This window comes from Xenopus laevis, chromosome 5S (assembly GCF_017654675.1).
Source record: "Xenopus laevis strain J_2021 chromosome 5S, Xenopus_laevis_v10.1, whole genome shotgun sequence".
Taxonomy (NCBI): Eukaryota; Metazoa; Chordata; class Amphibia; order Anura; family Pipidae; genus Xenopus; species Xenopus laevis.
Window position 1 is genome coordinate 141,958,366 of NC_054380.1, and position 21,061 is coordinate 141,979,426.

The 21,061-nt window shown below is 42.0% G+C and overlaps 1 protein-coding gene across 1 annotated transcript in view; it reads right to left on the minus strand.

The window, feature by feature from the left end:
* Nucleotides 1–21,061, minus strand: part of scara5.S (scavenger receptor class A member 5 S homeolog) — a 135,527-nt gene that overhangs the window by 36,565 nt on the left and 77,901 nt on the right. Inside the window, exons 5-6 of the mRNA XM_018266060.2 lie at nucleotides 5,641–5,721; nucleotides 1,835–1,933 (exon numbers count right to left, since the gene is read on the minus strand). Coding sequence (XP_018121549.1) covers nucleotides 1,835–1,933; nucleotides 5,641–5,721 — 180 coding nt within the window. The remainder of the gene's footprint in view (nucleotides 1–1,834; nucleotides 1,934–5,640; nucleotides 5,722–21,061) is intronic.

Here is a 21,061-nt window from a genome sequence, read left to right on the forward strand (position 1 = left end):
ATTGGCCGGGCAATCTTTTTTTAGGTAGTTTTTGCTCATTTCCATAAAAACAGACTTATTTTAAGAAACAGCTTAGTCTGTTCCTAAAATGGGAAAATGCAAATGGGGATTAGTGGAGATCTGAGGACAGAAAGAGAAAAGAGTAACAGTTACAGTAATAAAAAATGTTTCTATCATTCAGCTAAACCTAATCAATCATTTTCTGGCTATTGGAGGGCTATCGTTCACTGCAGGCTCACCAGGATTCTTTCTTAAAGAAAACATACACATTTAAATGAATATTTCAGTGGCTGCAGGGCCTACATATAGACCAGTTGACATTAGATTTGGGGGATTGCCTATCTGCTTACAGCATGACGGGATAGATTTGTGAAGAATTTCTATTTGCTCTCCTAGATCCACAGCCTAAAGCCTTTTTGGAGCTATTATTGAGAATGTCTATTTGCTCTCCTAGATCTTCCTGGATCCACAGCCTGGAGCCTCTTTAGAGTTAGTATTGGGGATTGTCTATTTGCTCTCCTAGATATTCCTGTATCCACAGACTGAGGCTTTTTTGGAGTTAGTATTGAGAACACCTATTTGCCGTCCTAGATATTCATGGCTCCACAGCCTGAAGGCCCTTTGGAGTTAATATTGAGAACGTCTTTTTGCTGTCCTAGATATTCCTGGATCCACAGCCTTAAGCCTCTTTGGGGTAAGTATTGAGAAGGTCTATTTGCTTTCCTAGATATTCCTGGATCCACAGATTGAAGGCTCTTTAGAATTACAGTAGTTCTGAGAATACCTATTTGCTCTTCTGGATATACCTGGAACAACTATTTTCCTTGTATGCCTATACAGCTGCAATTGCCCCATTTCTATATAGGAATAAAGAGAAGAAATGGAGGGAGCTGTTATCAGCTGTGAGTGGCTGAATTGTTGGATTTAAAAGAGGACATGTAATCAAAATGGTTTGAACCACAGCTCTATATACTTTCTCATCAACCAGAGAAATATGTAAATGGAAAAAGTTACTCTGTTCAATCAAATGAATTGACATTAACCCCGGATCTAATATCTTGTGTAAGACTTATTATAAATTCACTACTCCATGGTTGTTTTTGCCCATAATGTACCCTGCCGTGCCATGAGTAGTGCCTGGAGTCCTTAGAACTCTCTCTCTATGTGACTTGCAGCACTGTACTAGACAGACAGTTTTGGGATACTCAAGGCAACTCTGGGGAACTCAAGGGATATATACCCTACAGTGGTTCTACCTCTGCTCATAGTAAATGAACCCCAAGATCTGCCTGTGTGGAAAGCATTTGATTGCTGCAATATTCATCTAATGATTAGAGGGGGGGGTCTCCAAAATTCTCAGATGTCCATCATAATAGTTTTTATAGAGACAAAATCAACTTCAGATTACCAATTACCGACTGAAAAAACAATTAGGTCTAATTTTGCTGTAATCAAAAAATGACGGGAATGAATTCCAGACAGCATTCAGCTTATATCCACTTGCATGCAGAACTTTCCATTGTTGAAAGATAAAGGGATACTATTATTATATTGAAGCCAGCCGATCCAATGAGATATAATGCCAACGGTGACTCAGTGTCAGTTCTAAAGCAGCCTGGGCCATTCCTCTTAGAGTCCAATGGGGGGTGTCTTTTGTAATGCAATATACTTTCATTTGGTTGACAAAATTCTATTACTGTATCCCTTTAGTAAATGGTTCTTAAATCATACAGAACCTCTGTTTTCATTCCAAATCCGACCCAAACCTCAACCCACCCATTTCTTTGGATGATGAACCCATTCTTAGACAGAGGGAATCATATACAATACTTACCTTTGAAGCCACGTAATCCCATAATTCCTGGTGCACCGATGTCTCCTTGATCTCCTTTGAGCCCGGGTAATCCCACTGGGCCAGGCACTCCTGGCATGCCTAGGAGAAACAGATTAGACAAAGTGAGCTGGACATTTGGCCAGGTCTAGTAACCAATAGAAACATACAAATATCTGGTTTTGTTATTCAGACATCAGTTTCAGTGTAAAACTGCCTAGTAACGTAATCTTTACCTATGACCCACAGAGCCTCCCTTGCTATGGCCAACTGCCCTGGCTGGATTCTGCTTGGACACAGTTTAGCTTCAAAGTTTAGTTCATGTTCCAACTCGAGGGAGCATTTGAGAAACAAGATCTAGCCTTTGTGCATCAAGCAACCAGATAAACCAGATCCAGATGGTTAAGAAGAAAGTCTTTGAAGACAAGAAATTCTTTCCCCTTATTTGTGCTGTTCCTAAGATGTTCCTGCTTTCCTTATGCAGTTTGGTAAGGCGGGAGATTAGGAGTGCAATAAAAAGGTTTGTATTTTTGGCACCCGGGAAATAAATAAATGAGTAAAACTTCCCAAATGCTTGAGGTCCAGATGTCATAAAACCTATACCCTAAGGAGAGATTGTAGAAACACCACAAACCTTCAGTGGAAGGAGATCATTTCCTTGGTGGATTCATGAAGGTGCCTTTCCAGAAGAATGCCAAGGAGTTGCCTTGTATGAAGCTCTTAGATTAGATTTATTGAAACAGATGGAGCTACAGTACTCTTAAACCAGATGATATATAAACCAAAGTCCTTGAGTTCTCTCTTAGCTTAAGGTCGGAGAAATATAGGACATGGAGAGATGCATTTTCCTGAGGGTAGATTTGCCTCTCCTGCTGTTACAAGAATTTCACAAGGAACCACCAGCTGCTCCTTGGCACATTCCCTAATTTGTTTCTGATTTTTATTACAGGATCTTGTAAACATATGTTCATTAGCTTTAGGGCATAGAGAAGCACCCTTTTGTACTTTGTCTATGGTGTGGTTACAGGTCCCTCAGCTGCAGAATGTGGGTGGCATGTTAGGAGTTATAGTGTTGTAGCAGCCAGAGAACAAGTAATTGCCAAATGCCATCAGAACTAGGGATGTAGCGAACCGCCGATAATGTGTTCGCGAACGCCGTTCGCGAACACCGGCAAAAAATGCGAACAGTTCGCGAACTTCGAACATCCGAAAATCGTTCGATTCGAACGATCGAAGGATTTTAATCGTTCGATCGAACGATTTTCGTTCGAATCGAACGAAAATCGTTCGATTTTAGCGATCGAATGGTCGAATGGTCGAACGATTTTGACGCGAACGCCTATTGGCGAACGTCGCGCGACGTTCGCGAACTTGCGGCGGACGCGAACAGCCGATGTTCGCGCGAACAAGTTCGCCGCCGAACAGTCCGCGACATCCCTAATCAGAACCCAGAATCCTCTGCACCAGACCTGTTCGCTAGCCTGAAATCTCTGATCCTCAGTGTATTACTCATTTTAAAGAACAGCCTTCACTGCCTTAGGTCTGGTTCTACATCACTCCCCTTACCAAAAATGTATGCAAGAGACAAACTGTAATTCACCCCACTTTATATACATAGATGGGTGTCATCTGACATTGACATAACTAAAGAAGCCATCCACACTTTCTTAATGTCTCCACCCTGAGAAAAGCTATTTGTACAAGTAGTGTCCTTTAATAAAATACCATCATCCCTACCAGTGTGTTAGGATTTAGCCGGTTTTGGACTGGAAACCTACTCTTTATTGGCTGCTCAGTCTTTCCTTCTCCACCTGTATTCCCTATGACATTTATGAAGCCTAACTTGTAATTTGAGGTCAGCCAATTAGAGCCAGCTGTGCTCTGTTTAAGCTCTTCTCATACCTAATCTCCTGGCCTGAATATTAATGTAGTTTTGAATACTTGAATACTGTGGCTTTCCCCTAGCTCTAGCTCTTCTTTGCTTTCACCCTCCATTGTGTTGACGCTGCTTCAATCTGTTCTTTGATCCTGTTCTGTCCCACTCCAGTCTGTCCATTTTGCTTCCAAACTGCTCCTTGCCGGAAAGACTCACCGCTATCCCATCTCCCTATCACTGGGGATTTCCCCTTAAATCCATGACACACTGGCACTAAAGGTATCATAGTCTTGAATGAGGTTGGAGAGCTTACAATTCTTGTCTTCTACTGGTCAGTTCTTGTACTTTGAGCCACAGTAATATCAAGGTACTTGCACCAAACGACTAGTGTTCAAATGCCATATAATCTATCTTGTCCACATCAACACCCTGCAACCAGCACCATTGAAAGTAAATTCAACTGATGGGTAAAAATGCTGCATTGTGGGTAAAAATCATGGGGAAATGCTCTTCAACTGTAACGTTATTCATTTAGCACTTGGTAAATGAGCCCTAGGAAATGTAAGTGGTGCCTTTGCTGGGTCACTGACCCTATCACACCCATTAGATTTCTTTCATTAGCACATTCTCTGGGCAGGATAGAGGCGAATTGAGCACAGGGAGGATAAATGATTTATGTCTGTACAGAGAATCTGATCGGATTATTATCCACCAATCACTCACATGTGGAAGCACTTTGGAGGAGACAGTCGCTGTTCTAATGTGCAAAATATGAAAATAGAGGGGTGGTAATGCACCAGCCATTCTGTAATGGAACAGGTTTGACAGATGGAGGGGATTTGCTGAGTTCAGAATGGTAATACGGTTACTAATACAACATTACAATTGACTGGTGATTATTCACTTCAGCTCTCTGAATAGGGATGTCTGTCTTGTTCCTGAGCACCACTTATAGTTAGAATAGGAACCATAGCAGAACAAGCAAGGGGCAGAGCAAGAGAATCAGAGGGGAGGACATCATGACAGCAGGGCAAGAAAGAGAAAAATTAGAGACAGTAGGGCAAGATGGAGAAGAAGATGCAGACAGTAGGGCAAGATAGACACAGCATAGCAAAATAAAGACAGTAGGGTATGATGGCAACACTAGGACAAATTAGAAACAGTAGGGCAGGACGACGATAGTATCGTCAGATAAACACTAAAAAAGGAAAACAAGATGGAAACAGTAGAAAATCTATTGATAATTCATCAATATATATATGTAATGGTGCCCTAAATCTCTTTTTACCACCAAAGATTGTTGTACCTAGTGCCAAATAGACATTAAGCAGGAAACTTGCAACATCTGATAAAAATTATGGAATTTTAACACAATTAAAATTATTCAATTATTCAAAATTATTCAATTATCCAACCCTCAGGGTTTCTTCTAGGCTGATACTTTTCCAGCCCGGCCAAAAAAACCTCTACCCTATGGCAATGTTAGTAACGTAGGAAAGTCAACAAAGATATGGGGGCAGGATGTTTTTTCCAGAGCAAAGAGGTAGACCCAGCATCTCCATAAGTTGGTCATATAAAAATTGCAGACTGTGTGATCCTGACTGTATATAATTGGGTGTTTTTTGGAATCTGGGGAATTATATTATCTGAATATATTTCTCTTTAATCCGACCAAGAGGAGGCATTGTACTGATCTTAACTTTCTAGAGAATCTCATCCCCCTATAGCTTCTGGGTATGGCAGGTCATTTTCCTTCTATCAAGAAACTGCACCTCTTTATTTATAGATCCCTGATTTTATACATTAAAACATCAAAGAACAGGAAAGTAGGATTATAGTCAAGTGAAGAAGTGACACAACAATAGGCTACAGAAAGCTTCTAGCTGATAAAACTGATAAAAACTCTCATTTAAATGCTGATTGTAAAATGTACCTTGTAACCCAGGTAGGCCAGGTACTCCAGGTACACCTTCCATTCCTTCATGGCCTTGTTCTCCCTTCGGCCCAGGGGGACCTGAAAATAATTAAAGATACATTGAATTTTGAGATTTTGTACCATGACCATGATAAGCTTGGTGAGGACCATCAGTACAATATATTATATAAATAAGTTATGCCCGGTGCACTTTATACATATAGTGAAAGAAATGTGGTTTCCTGCTTTAAAATTACAAAATACAAGTACAGTCATTTCTATACCCAAAACAGAGATCATTATGCAGGTAAGTACCCATCAAGATTATACCAAAAATAACCAGATTCTGAAAAACAATTGTCACACCTTGTGTCTCAAGCCCTTCTCCTTTTAGATTGTGAGCTCTTTGTATGCAATTCTGTATGTTCTTCTGTATAAACCCTTTTATTGTACAGCACTGCAGACTATGTTGGTGCTCTACAAAAATCTAAGAATAATAATAGATGAGGGAAGCTATCTACACCATGTCTAATAAAGGATGGATAGTGGTTCCTACAGACTATTGAATAGCCCATATACAGTAGGATAAACATACACAGTTATACAATAGAGAATTGGAACCACATTATTAAGTGGAGTCTGCTTTGCTAGAGCTGGATCGGTTGGCATACAGGGCATGTGGCCAAGATCTTGGGCAATAGGGATGAAGATCTTTATTTCGCAGCATGAGAAACAAAATGTACATGTGCTGAAAGAGAGCCCCACATGCTACTCAGCAATGAGTTTCCAACTCAAAGGAGAAGATACCTCCACTGTCAAAATGGCAAGACTTTCATGCCCTTCAGTGGGTTTTGATAAGGCCTCCAGTCCTAAGGGGAGGGACTACTATCTTCTTTCCATAGAGGCTTCCTTAACCCTATTTGCAGCTAAGTAGTCTACGGTTCCAGCAGTCCTTCTTAGACACTAAGGGGTCAGATGTATCTAGGGTCGAATATCGAGGGTTAATTAACCCTCGATATTCGACTGCCAAATTAAAATCCTTCGACTTCGAATATCGAAGTCAAGGATTTTGCGCAATTCCTTTGATCGAACGAATAATCGGGTTATCCTTCGATCAGAAAAACCTTGGAAAGCCTATGGGGACCTTCCTTATAGGCTAACATTGGCCTCGGTAGGTTTTAGGTGGCGAACTAGGGGGGTTGAAGAAATTTTTAAAGAGACAGTACTTCGATTATCGAATGGTCGATTATTCAAACAATTTCGATTCGAAGTCGAAGGTCTAAGTAGCCAAATCGATGGTCGAAGTAGCCAAAAAAAAAGATTTGAAAATCAATTTTTTTTCCTCTATTTTCCTCCATTCCTTCACTTGAGCTTAGTGAATGGGCCCCTGCATCTCCCTAAAAGGGAAATTGTCTCTCTGACTTCCCAAGAAAATGTGCCTGTTCCACCTCTTTCTCCTTTCTTTCTTGGGCCTCCTCATCTTGAAAGGACCTCTTATGGAGTAGCACTCAATCTTCCAATTGGACAAATGAATTAGACAGTGCCATACAAAGACCAAACATACTATTATATAACATAGAATACATATAAAATTATAAACTTGAAAGTGATGCCAAGAAAATAGTCCAAAGCACAAAGAGTAAGGGACACTCAACAAAGTCCCTTACAGGTCAAGCAGTTCACAGTCTCATGCCTTCCTCTATCAATGTCACCTTCTGCCCGGTCCACATGATGCTGAAGGAAGGATATATATATATATATATATATATATATATATATATATATATATATATAGGTATGAGAAGGCAATTATTTGGCTCTATACATGGAATGATTGGATGCCACTTCATACAAAAAAGGTACCAAATATCTGCCCATATACCAGCACAAGCAGAGGGACTATAGGTAATTTACCATTTAGGATGAATGTGTTGGTGCAGCTGTATTCTTCTATATTCTACATTTCTTTTTATCTCAGTTCTGATTAGTGGAAAGCTTGTTAGACATAAATGTTTTTATAACTGAAATCTTTGCATGTTGGCTCATCCCAAACTCTAATAGCGCACTGGGATTTAGAATATTCTGCTGGTAAAGACTGTTTTTCATGTGATAATTAGATCTAAAGACATTTCTGAAGGCAGTTATTGCCCCGCTGCTCTGACCCAAGAAGGAATTCGAATTTATCTGTTTTCCTTATTGCCCAAGAAAATCAAAGGACAAAACTTACATCCAACTTGGCCCTCCAATCAGAACCCACAGTATAAATCATCTTTAACTTATCTATAAATAGTCCAAACACTGAAAGGATTAATTGTGCCAAAGATATACTGTATATATTAGCCAGGTAATGATCCCAAAGCCAGGGCATAATGAATAGTAAGTACTTTATAGTAAGTCACTGGCAGGGTATCAATAAATCCACCAATATCAGAGAGAGATCATTTTTATTTACTTCTTCAAAAATTTACTGAAAACCAATATATTTACTGACCAATTTAATTGAGTACCTGCAATTCTCTGGGTTATAGAAGGGGGCTCCAACTGAAGACTTGACTGGAGCGAGGAAGATTTAGAAGGAAGGAGAGCTCTTCCTATGCCAGCGATACAGAGAGCAGCATCCCTCCCACCTACCCTTTTAGTTTTCTTATGGACAAGTGGTAAGATTAAAGCAAGTTTTGGCTCCAAAGCCAAGATTGCCCGAGGTGGAGGCCTGTGCTCTAGTTTTATGCACAAGGTTGTGGATGCCTCTGCTGGGGCTCGAACCCAGGACCTCCTGGTTGTTGGCTTCTATATATGACCTTTGGACCAGGAGAGCAGCCAGCAAGTTCCCATCTCTCTTCATCCTGTTTCCTTGGTTACATACGGTTACACCCCAACAGTCTTATTGGTTGGGTAGGGTCAGTCTTATATGAGCCCAGTCCTCCTAACTTCCTGTGCCTGAACATTGGCTTCTCTCTTCCTTGCACTTGCTCCTCTCTCCTCCTTGTCTTGTTCCTGACCTGTTCCTGTTCCCTACTCTAGTCCTGCTCAGTTCTATTCTTGCTCAAATCCAGTCCTGTCCCAGTCAGTCACCAGTTCTTTCCCCACACAATCCCTGTAATGTTAAGTCTGTTCCTAATTCTTCTCCTGCACCATTCCTATCCTACTAGACCCTGACTCTTCATCCTTGACACCCTGATCTTGTTCCTAACCTTCTGTCACCCCTTTTCTATCTGCTGGCATGATACCAGTCCTCACCTGAAGGACCTTTAATCATGGCAAGCATTCCTGGCATGATGGACCTTAATGTAACAAGGTGATTACCAATCATCTCTTATCTTAAAACACGAGGGGTTTGGGATAACATCACTCAATCAATATGGGGAAGTTAAAAGCAAGGACTTTAGGAAGACTCCTCACAATAATCATCTGGGAGACACAGAACATAGGGACAGCCCATAAGATATATGGTTGTAATCAAAGAGATATTGATTTTGCTATGAGAGATTCAATACTTTGTCAATTGACTTAGTCTTTAAGATAACCCCATGAAATTGTAATATCAGGCCCTCCTTCCTATAAAAGGGATACAAAACCAATTCTTTCACTACTACATGTAAATCAGCATCGCCCCATAAATGTTTAAGGCAGGAACCAGATCTACTACCATGGAAAACAATGACCTTGATGATATTATAGACATATAGACGCTCCGTCAGTTCTGATTCCCCTCATAGATTACTGGAAGTCTGGCTTCTGTCTGAATTCTCTGATGAAATAGGAGTCAACTTTTTGTTTATATTATTCTTATTACCCTTAATTCTGTTGATTAGAATATGTTGTTAGTTTGTTCATGGACTTTAATTTAAAGACAGAGAATTCTATAAACATTTTCTGTAAAATACAAAAGGAACACACAGTCACACTCCCTTCCCAGAGACTATTATCCACTGTTACTATAGGCACCATCTCTCCCTACTATACCTGCTATCCCACAGTCACACTCCCTTCCCAGAGACTATTATCCACTGTTACTATAGACACATCTCTCCCTACTATACCTGCTATCCCACAGTCACACTCCCTTCCCAGAGACTATTATCCACTGTTACTATAGACACATCTCTCCCTACTATACCTGCTATCCCACAGTCACACTCCCTTCCCAGAGACTATTATCCACTGTTACTATAGACACATCATTCCCTACTATACCTGCTATCCCACAGTCACACTCCCTTCCCAGAGACTATTATCCACTGTTACTATAGACACATCTCTCCCTACTATACCTGCTATCCCACAGTCACACTCCCTTCACAGAGACTATTATCCACTGTTACTATAGGCACCATCTCTCCCTACTATACCTGTTATCCCACAGTCACACTCCCTTCCTAGAGACTATTATCCCACTGTTACTATAGACACCATCTCTCCCTACTATACCTGCTATCCCACAGTCACACTCCCTTCCCAGAGACTATTATCCACTGTTACTATAGACACCATCTCTCCCTACTATACCTGCTATCCCACAGTCACACTCCCTTCACAGAGACTATTATCCACTGTTACTATAGGCACCATCTCTCCCTACTATACCTGTTATCCCACAGTCACACTCCCTTCCTAGAGACTATTATCCCACTGTTACTATAGGCACCATCTCTCCCTACTATACCTGCTATCCCACAGTCACACTCCCTTCCCAGAGACTATTATCCACTGTTACTATAGACATCATTTCTCCCTACTATACCTGCTATCCCACAGTCACACTCCCTTCCCAGAGACTATTATCCCACTGTTACTATAGACATCATTTCTCCCTACTATACCTGCTATCCCACAGTCACACTCCCTTCCCAGAGACTATTATCCACTGTTACTATAGACATCATTTCTCCCTACTATACCTGCTATCCCACAGTCACACTCCCTTCCCAGAGACTATTATCCACTGTTACTATAGACACCATCTCTCCCTACTATACCTGCTATCCCACAGTCACACTCCCTTCCCAGAGACTATTATCCACTGTTACTATAGGCACCATCTCTCCCTACTATACCTGCTATCCCACAGTCACACTCCCTTCCCAGAGACTATTAACCCACTGTTACTATAGACACCATCTCTCCCTACTATACCTGCTATCCCACAGTCACACTCCCTTCCCAGAGACTATTATCCACTGTTACTATAGACACATCTCTCCCTACTATACCTGCTATCCCACAGTCACACACCCTTCCCAGAGACTATTATCCACTGTTACTATAGGCACCATCTCTCCCTACTATACCTGCTATCCCACAGTCACACTCCCTTCCCAGGTATGCTATTATATATATATATGCATCAGAGATGTATATATCTCACTTCCTTCAGCTGTAATTGCACTGGAACTTGTGTTGCTGTTCAGACATTCAAAAGACGTACCTTGTGACCGTGTAATGGAAACCACATTATAGTTTATTTATAAGAATAACTTTGCTTTTCCTTGAGGCTGTGATATATTTTGGGAATTAATCTGTGTGTTTTGGTGGTGGGAGACAAATCCTGTCAACATTTAGGAACATGTCAACATTACATGGATGTCTCTGGCAGAACATTCTAACCGCAGTGTTTGGATTCTATAGGTCAAGAGTAGAACATCTCATGTGTAGGATATAAAGATCAAGTTGTATTAATTATCCTTATTGCTCATGATGTCCTGCCCACTGGGAATGGCTTGGCAAGCACAGATCCAGCTTCTATCATCAGTTCAGTTGATCTGGTTTATAGAAAGTTCATGTTTTTATGACATTGCTTCCAAATGTGTCCATTATTACAGATTATAATTTTTTTGGAGCTTCCCAGTCTGAATCTTTTAATATTAAAGTACAAGAACACACAAACATATCCCCCAACTGGAGTAGAACAGGTTGGGAATTCATTCAAGAGTCAACATGCTGCAGATAAAGACTAAACTGGGAGATACAGAAAAATTTCCTGCATTTTAATCCCGGTATATTTAATGAATTGACACATTCATATCAAGCTTGAAACCTGTATCAGTTCATGAAAATGTATTTTGCTTTGAGCCTTGGAACCCAAAACTGTCCATCAAGTTCATCCCTATTCTAACAGGGATCAGCCTATGGGGTTCACGCTAGGCATCACCCACTGGACTGTGAGACAATTTATATCATACCTGCATACACGTGGTACCAGATCTGGCAGGCAGCATGGGTGCAGGAGATATTTTGGCCAGTTGGAGGCCACCGCAGAAAATATAGTGAGGGCAACTCTGGCTCAGCTGAGTATCCTGTGGGGAAATGAGAAAAATAGGTCTTCCTCCAATCAGCATTTATGGTGAGGGGTGCACCTTACTCTTTCTTCTTCATTGAACATGCCCTCTTCTCAAGGTGTGTACCACCTGTATGTATATGGCTCCCTGGTGCTGATACTGCTTCTCTCTGGGATGCAGCTTGTATGTAGCCTGGGAGAATGTTGGAAAATATGTCATGTGCACCTTTTCTTTACTTATGCCATTTGCTGTGTTTTTGTAGGGGTGCAAACTGGAGGGGGTTGCTCTGGAAAAGACTTTTCTGGGAATGTTGGTTTGGGTTGGTGGTGGTGGGACAGCCATTGATTTGCTTTGATGTTGCAATTGAACAGATGGATGGACTCTATTTTCTGGAGAGTATATAGGGGGGTTTGTGGGATGCTTTGATTATTTTTGTGTTGTGAACTGTTTATGATATGTTGATTATTTAATGTGAAGTGTTTTTATAAATCAAAAATTCTTATTCTAGAGCTGGTGCAGCAATTCTGAGTAGCAGGAAGACAGCAGGGGAAGATGGGGTTGGAATGGGCTGCAGAAGGACATGGCCAGGGATTGGGACATGAGGAGCAGTGACAGGTGCAGTTATAGAGCCCTCACCCTTATCAGTATATTATAGACATTTTGAGATGTAGGATCAGTGTTGGTAATGGATTTATAAGGAGCAGAGGACTGAAATGACATCTGAAAAAAAGGAGAGCCATGGCTACCAGGGTTCATGAGGAATAGGATTGGGTATGTGGAAGGCTATTTACAATCCTGATAAATTATAGTGGCCAGGGAATGGGTGAGAATTATATCTGCCTCACTAGGAAGCATAGACTGAATGGTTCCGAGGCAGATGTAGTTGGAACCTGAGTGTGAGGATTAAAGGGTAGACAAAAGGTTATGGTCGGGTTCTTGCTGAAACTGCTGGCCATGATATCACAGTACCACAAATGGACAGCTGATGTCAGAATCAGAGCTCAGGTAAGGAATAAAGACTAATTACACATATGATATAAAGTAGCGCTGTCCATTGGTCGTGTTGTATTGGCAGGTGAGGGATGCATGCCCAAACAAGACTACCATGTATTGTGCCAACACTTGGCCTACACAGTGGCCACTGATATTTGTTGTCAGCTGTATTTAATGATATCACCATAAATTGTGCAGCTTCTGAAAAGAATCTAATTGCCCTCTGATTATCCATTTTATTTCCTAAATAAAATGACCCGGTCACTGCTACTCATGAAGGCCACTCTGTCTGTGCTTGCCCACATTACAATGAAGAAGTGGTTGTCAGTGATCACAAACTGGAATAAGAGGCCTAAATCTACTGGGCCGTATTATCTCATACCTAGTGAAATGATGACCAATGAATGCAGTCTAAACTAGTGATGTCATAGGGCCACCTAGACTATTTGACTTATTGACAAATGTTGGTTTAGCAAATATACAGCATTAACTGTATACTACATAGTAATTATATTATGGGGGTTAAAATAATGAACAATAATATTTCTTCAAGGTGGGCACCAATGAGATGTGATATTGTTGACCACACATGGAAATGGCCAAACTGTGTTGACCAAAGTCAATGTTCCTTATGGCAACTGAACAGAACTTTACCCAGTAGTGTTGGGCACCTCAGCTGTGGCTTAAGATACAATTCTGGATAGGGGTTATCAAGCAAAGTGAATTGAATAAACTCTGCTGAAACCAACTTTAGGGCATTTAGGACAATTGCTAATTCATGACTTCTCCAGTTACATGTAGGGGCACCAATACACAATATCAGGTGATCAAATTCAATCAAACAATAAAGCTAAGATCCATGGACCAGAAAGGGGATCATTACAGATGTCAGGGGGAATGTACAGTATTTGTTTAGCCTATTGGAAGTCCTTCAGGGTCAAAGATGAATTCTTAACCTTACGCTGACACACACTGAACGCTAAAGATATGCAAAATATTTTACAGCTTTAAAATCGCCCTGGAGGAAATGCCTTGGAGCTCGGCAAATATACACAGATAATAAGAAATATATAGAGGCCCAAGAACAGTCTCAAATAATATATATGTGAAAGCACCAAAGGGCAAACATTCCATGTAGGAAATAATTAGCCACAAATCTCAGTTTTATCACTAGAAATGAAGTGAAACAGCTCTGGTTAACAAAGTATATGCATTGTGGCCTGGCAATGGAGTAGAAAGGGAAATGAGTGTAACATGAAGCAATAAGTTCATTATTTCGCCCTTGTCAACAAGGATTCTGAGACGAACAGAAGACATTCTTTATTTTGGCTGTACCGCATCTCTTTTGCACATCAGCTCTTGTCAACAGGGGCAACTAAATCCAGCCAGGGCAAAGTAAACTTTGATGATACCCATCACTTAATATGAAATTGTGATATTTGGCCTTAACTATGAAGTCCAACTTCCACAACCTTTCAGTAGAAGGGCTAGTCTGTGGGTGCTGGGAGTAAGACACCATAATATCGTTCCTTCTTTTCACTATCTATAAATAGAACATGCTTTAATAACTTGAGACGTTCTTTAAGAAATCAACTGGTTACTGTGTCATGCAGTTCCATAGCACCAACCAGGGCACTTAAGATCCCCTTTAGGGTGCTCCATAGCAAAGCATGGACTTTTTCCTCCAGGATTATCAAATATATCAAGTTCCTCCAAAATAGTTTCAATGAGCCACCTGCAGGGGCATTAGTTCATATGGAAATGTGGTCAGTATTCTTATTACTGCACTAAATCCTAAACATTCCAAATAAACATTTCTCATTGCAAATAGCTGGAGTTTTTGCATGTTTTTATACATCTGCAGGGTGGGACTGATTAGCTATGTGAGACTTTCTGCACACAAGATCAGTTAGAAGTGACCCAAATCCCATGCCAAGGAAAACTATCCAATCACCCTGTAACCAAAATTGTCACTATAATTGGTAATTGTCACTATAATTGGTGTTTTTAATACAAAGAACTCAGGCAACAAACATCACCCTCGGTCAGACATCCCAGGTAAGAGAAAAGGCCACAATATATATGATTATTTATGGTATGGCCATCCATGTGCTTCACTCCCAGGCCTGAGCTAAATGACAGACTTTATAACAATACCAACCGTAAATAGGTTGAAAATAGAATTTTGCTGCAATTATGGGTCTAATTGATACCAGGGGGAGCTAATAAATAACCCCAGAAGTGCTAGAGAAGAACATGACAGTAATATCTGAGAGAAGGGCTTGGGATGACAGCCAAACCCAGTGCTTTCACCCTGTTTGGGCCTTGCACATCTTGCCAAATGGTTCCCACAAGAAATAGTGGAGTCAACAAATTAGTATAAGGAAAACTGTACCCAGAGAACTAGCAGGTATTCTGTATCACTCTAAAGAACATTGTAGCATGCAGCAGATATAGTAATATAGAGGTGCAACCCATAAGGGACATTGTCCCATCCTGCACTGGGTAGAAGCCCATCCATTTAATGATGATGTACTGACCATCCATAGACATCTGCCAGTAAGTCCTTAGGATTCTGATAGGACACCTATGTCAGGTGTGTATATCTACTCTACACTAGGTAAGGATTAGAAATAGGCTAACCCATAGAGAGCCCTGCAACCAAAACAGCTCGTAATTGGCTTTATGCACTTTTTAAGGTTCCAAAATGAGTCAACAGGGATTCTATCCAACCAGCTACAGTATGACCTCTGCATTCCTTCAATAAAGCCCCCTTTCGTAAAAAGTAAGGTAAAATGATCAGAGCATTATATTCGCTGTCCTTATGCAAGACCCTATGCTAGGTATAGTTATCCTTAACCAGCACCCCACTACCTGCTCAGCTTTGGAAGGACAGTAGGTCATGTTGCTGAAGGCTCCCCAGCCCTACACTGATGAGTAGATTTAAGGATATAAGAAATGAACCTTCAATATATCCCAAGAACCATTCCTAATATACATGATTGGAGCATTTTTGAAACTATATTGAGGGCCACTAATACTTTCTTGTAGGCATGTGTTTTGGGAAGCCAATTAATGAGTCTGCCATTGTGATGGATTTAGCAGCACTCAAGCTGGGCTGTGCCCAATGTCTGGAGCAGTTGCTAAGCTAAGGTAAATAAAGGGAATATTTTGCAATTTAATATGGCAGCAGGAAGCGGATTCATGAATGGTTAAGTGACATTGCTACCAAAACATTGTGTGAATGTGGCTCAGTCCAACTGCCAGCTTTCTGTTTACTTTGAGAGGACAGCTCCACTGTTTCTGGCATTCTGATCCACCTTATGAATATCCAGTAAGCTGAAAGCGATATTGGAAAACCGTAACGTTTGAGAAAGTACCGTTCTCATTCCCTTTAAACTCAGTGGGAGAACTTCTCCACTTCTCTACTAATAATATAAATAATATCAAGAGCTCCAGCTAATTAAAGTCAAGAGAACGAGCCAAGAGAGGGTCATGTTACTTCCCATATGGGTCCCATACATGGACATGTGCAATAGAGTTGCATTCCTCTCAGCAGAGGGCAATGTTCCTCCTGTCGATTTCTCATTCTTCCCTCAACCACAGGGAAAGAGCTGCAGATTAATAGGAATTTTGTGGATTTACTTGGTAAAGTAATTGGCTTTTAATTTCACCACATGGGGAGGTTTGTCCATCTGCACGGCAGGAGCCGGAGAGGGAAGGAGTCATGGGGAGACACAGAGTTCAGATCTGGAGCAGCTTATGGTTCTATTTGTTTTATTTCATTCAATAACCAGTTAAGAATTCTATTGTTTTTAATAAAGTCCAGCAGCAACGACTTTTCTATTCACCAGGACATGAGGAAGGAGATGCCGGGAGAGACACACATATAGCGGCCATTTAATTAGAAGCTCATAGGACCTAATGCCCCTGGTTTATTCACCAAAACACCACTATCCTCCCATATTAGATGATTCTGCACATTGCCTTGTGTGCTTGCCTCTTTAACAACTCATTTTCTGTGCCCATGGGTCCTGGGCTCAGACACAGTCAATGAGCTTAGAAGATACTTTGCCAAAAAGCCTAATGTCACGACCGGCACCAGAATACCAGAACAAATGGCAAGCACCCTGGTCTCGGCTCGGCTTCACCAGTAGTGTGACCACCGTTGGGCAAGGGTCAAACCGGGTTGTCAATCAAGGGGTTAAGCAGGAAGATTTGTCGTAGGCAGGCAAGGGTCAGGATACAGAATGCAGAGTAGTCAGGAACAGGCAGGGTCAAACACGGGTAATCAAACAGACTAGATTCAGAACAGATCAGACGCACAAGCCTCAGGAACCACAAGAAACAAGTTCTATCACGGGCACTGGCTGGGAAACTGAATGGGCCTTAAATAGGTTAAAATTTCGCGCCAAACGGGCGTCAGAAACGTGCTGGCGCAAATGCGCCAGCGTGCCTGTGCCTTTAAGAGGCGCGCAGGCGCGCCCTAGATTCCAAGATGGCGCCGGCGCCGGCTCGAGGACCATGCGTCCTGCCGCATCGGTAAGACTCTTACATTACCCCCCTCTCCAGGGGGGGCCACTGGACCCCCAGGCTTCCCAAGAAACTTTTGGTGAAATTGCTTCCTAAGACGGTCAGCTCTGATGTCATCAACTGAGACCCAGGAGTTCTCTTCAGGGCCAAAGTCCTTCCATCTGGTCAGATATTGTACTTTACCACGCACAAGGCGTGAATCAAGGAACTCCTGGATCTCAAATTCAGGCTGACCTTCAACCAGCACAGGGAGAGGAACAGAAACAAAACGAACATGGTTAGCAGGTTTTAACAAGGAAACATGAAAAGAGTCTGAAATCTTAAAATTAGCAGGTAACTTAAGACGAACACAAGAAGGGTTGATAATTTCAGAAATGGGGTATGGACCAATGAATCTAGGCCCCAGTTTGAGAGAGGGAACCTTCAGTTTAATATTCCTAGTAGAGAGCCATACTGAGTCTCCCACTTTATATTGGGGTGCTTCTCTACGGGTTCTGTCAGCAGCTTTTTTCTGAGCTGAGGAAGCTGCTGACAGAGAGTCGTGAACCAGCGACCAAACCCTAGAAAAACGGTCAATACAAGAATTAGCAGAGGGAACAGGGGAACCAGACCCAGAAAATTAAAATGCTTTGGGGTGCAACCCATTAACCACAAAAAAAGGGGACTCCCCTGAGGAGGAATGGGTCGCATTATTGTACGCAAATTCTGCCCAAGGTAAAAGTTCTGCCCATGTGGACTGGTTATCCGAAACATAACACCTGAGGTACTGCTCAAGGGACTGGTTTACCCTTTCAGTTTGACCATTAGTTTGGGGGTGATAAGCAGACAAAAAGGATAATTCAACCCCAACCAGAGAACAGAAAGCACGCCAAAACTTAGATACAAACTGAACCCCCCTGTCAGAAACAATGTTCTCAGGAAAACCATGAAACTTAAAAATATGAGTGACAAACAGATCAGCCAAGGATTTAGCAGAAGGGAGGTGTGGAAGGGGTACAAAATGGCTCATCTTGCTAAACCTATCCACCACCACCCAGATCACAGTTTTCCCCTGTGAAGGAGGTAACTCGACAATAAAATCCATCAAAAGATGGGTCCATGGTTTCTCTGGGATTGTTAAGGGAAGTAGCAGACCCTGGGAAGACCTCCAAGAGGATTTAGACCTTTGGCAGACTGGACAAGAATTTACAAAGGCCTTAGTATCTTGTTTGAATGAAGGCCACCAAACATGACGGGATAACAGAGACACCGTTTTAGCAATACCTGGATGTCCTGCCATTTTAGAATCATGAACCTCCCTCAATACTTGCTCCCTTAACTCCTGTGGTACAAACCATCTCCCCGAAGGGGTATCTGTAGGAGCAGAAGGTTGAAGAGGGAGCAATAAAGAGGAAAGGTCAGATTCAAGGGTTGCAATGATCATTTCTCTGGGAATAATGGGAGTACACTCACTAGAGTCAGAAGAAATGGATTCAAAACTCCTAGAGAGTGCATCCGCCTTGGTGTTTTTAGTCCCAGGCCTGAAAGTCAAAGAAAAATGAAACCTTGTGAAAAATAGAGCCCACCTAGCCTGCCTCGGATTAAGGCGCTTAGCAGACTCTATATATAGTAGATTTTTGTGGTCAGTATAGACCGTCACCAGATGTTTTGCACCCTCCAGGAGATGCCGCCATTCCTCAAAGACCCATTTGACTGCCAACAATTCCCTGTTACCTACTGTATATCATAATTCACCTCTGTAGGTGAAAACTTCCTGGAGAAGAAAGCACAGGGGTGTAACTTGTTGGTAGTCGGGTGCCTTTGAGAAAGGACTGCCCCCGCTCCCACCTCAGAGGTGTCAACCTCCACAATAAAAGGTAGTGCAGTATCGGGGTGTCTGAGAATGGGGGCTGAACTGAACTCCTTTTTGAGGAATTCAAATGCTTGAACGGCCTCAGGGGGCCACATGCTGGGGTCAGCGCCCTTTTTAGTCAGATCAGTGACCACAATGAGGGAAAATTTTTTGATAAACTGCCGATAATAATTAGCAAAACCAAGAAATCTTTGGGTTGCACATAACGAAAGGGGTTGGGTCCAATCCAGGACTGCTCTCACCTTGCCTGGATCCATTTCTAGACCCTTGCTGGAAATGTTAAACCCCAAAAACTGAACAGAAGAAACCCCAAAAGTACATTTCTCTAGTTTCGCATAAAGATTATTCCCCCTTAGCCTTTGTAAGACTTCACAAACATGATTTTGATGTTCCTTCATGTTGGAGGAAAAAATAAGAATATCGTCTAGGTAGACCACTACGAAGATCCCCAGCAGGTCCTGGAAGATGTCATTGACAAACTCTTGGAACACTGCGGGGGCGTTACAGAGACCAAAAGGCATAACAAGATACTCGTAGTGGCTATCCCTGGTGTTAAATGCAGTCTTCCACTCATCACCCTCCCTGATTCGAATCAAGTTATAAGCCCCCCTAAGATCAAGCTTGGAAAAGACTTTTGCATTTTTAACCTGATCAAAAAGCTCAGAAATGAAAGGGAGAGGATAGCGATTTTTTACGGTAATCTTATTGAGCCCCCTATAATCAATACAGGGTGAAGACCACCATCTTTTTTCCCAACGAAAAAGAAGACTAGAAACTAGAAGGTCTGATGAAACCTCTTTCTAGGTTTTCCCTTATATACTCCTTCATTGCCTGGGCTTCGGGCAAAGAAAGAGGGTAGGTTCTACCACGAGGAGGAGTGGAACCAGGAATAAGGTCAATTGGGCAGTCATACTGCCGGTGTGGGGGTAGAGTTTCAGCAGCTTTTTTTGAAAATACATCAGCATACTCTGCATATGCGGCAGGTAACCCTTCAAGAGAAGTAGTTGACACCACTGAAGGAAAGCAAACCCCACCACACTTGGGACCCCATTGAACAACTCCCTTTGAGACCCAATCAATTAGAGGGTTATGCCTCTGGAGCCAGGGTAATCCTAAAATTAGGGGAGAGGAAGCACCCTCAATGAGGTATAAAGCTATCTCCTCACAGTGCAGATTGTCAGTACACATAGAAAGAAAAACAGTTTGTTTTGAAACCACACCTGACCCTAAAGGTCTTTTATCCACTGCCCATATTCTCATGGGGGTAGTTAGAGAAACCAAGGGAATTTTGTATTTGGCTGCAAAAGCAGTATTCAGAAAATTACCCTCCGTCCCTGAGTCCACAAATGCGGACACCTTGACAGAGCCCGTAGGCCAGGTTAGTTTAACTGGCAACAAAACCTTGGAGGCAGATTGGGGAGAGGAAACTCCTGCACCCAAATGGAGCTCCCCTTCTCCATTTAGGCTTCGGAGTTTCCTGGCCTCTTAGCACATTGGTTCAGAAAATGTCCCTTTTCACCACAGTACATGCAAAGACCCAGGGAACGCCTGCGTGCCTTTTCCTCAGGAGTTAAATGGGATATGCCTAACTGAATAGGCTCCTCCTGAGGCAAAGGCACCGAGGGGTTAGGAGATTTTACATTGGTCACCACATTAGATCTTATATTAGTAACCCCAGAGAAGCTTGTACTCCTCTCACCCCTTCTCTCCTTTTGCCTTCTATCTACCTGGATGGCGAAGGACATGAGGTCATCCAGGTTAGAAGGTACGGGAAAATTAACCAAAC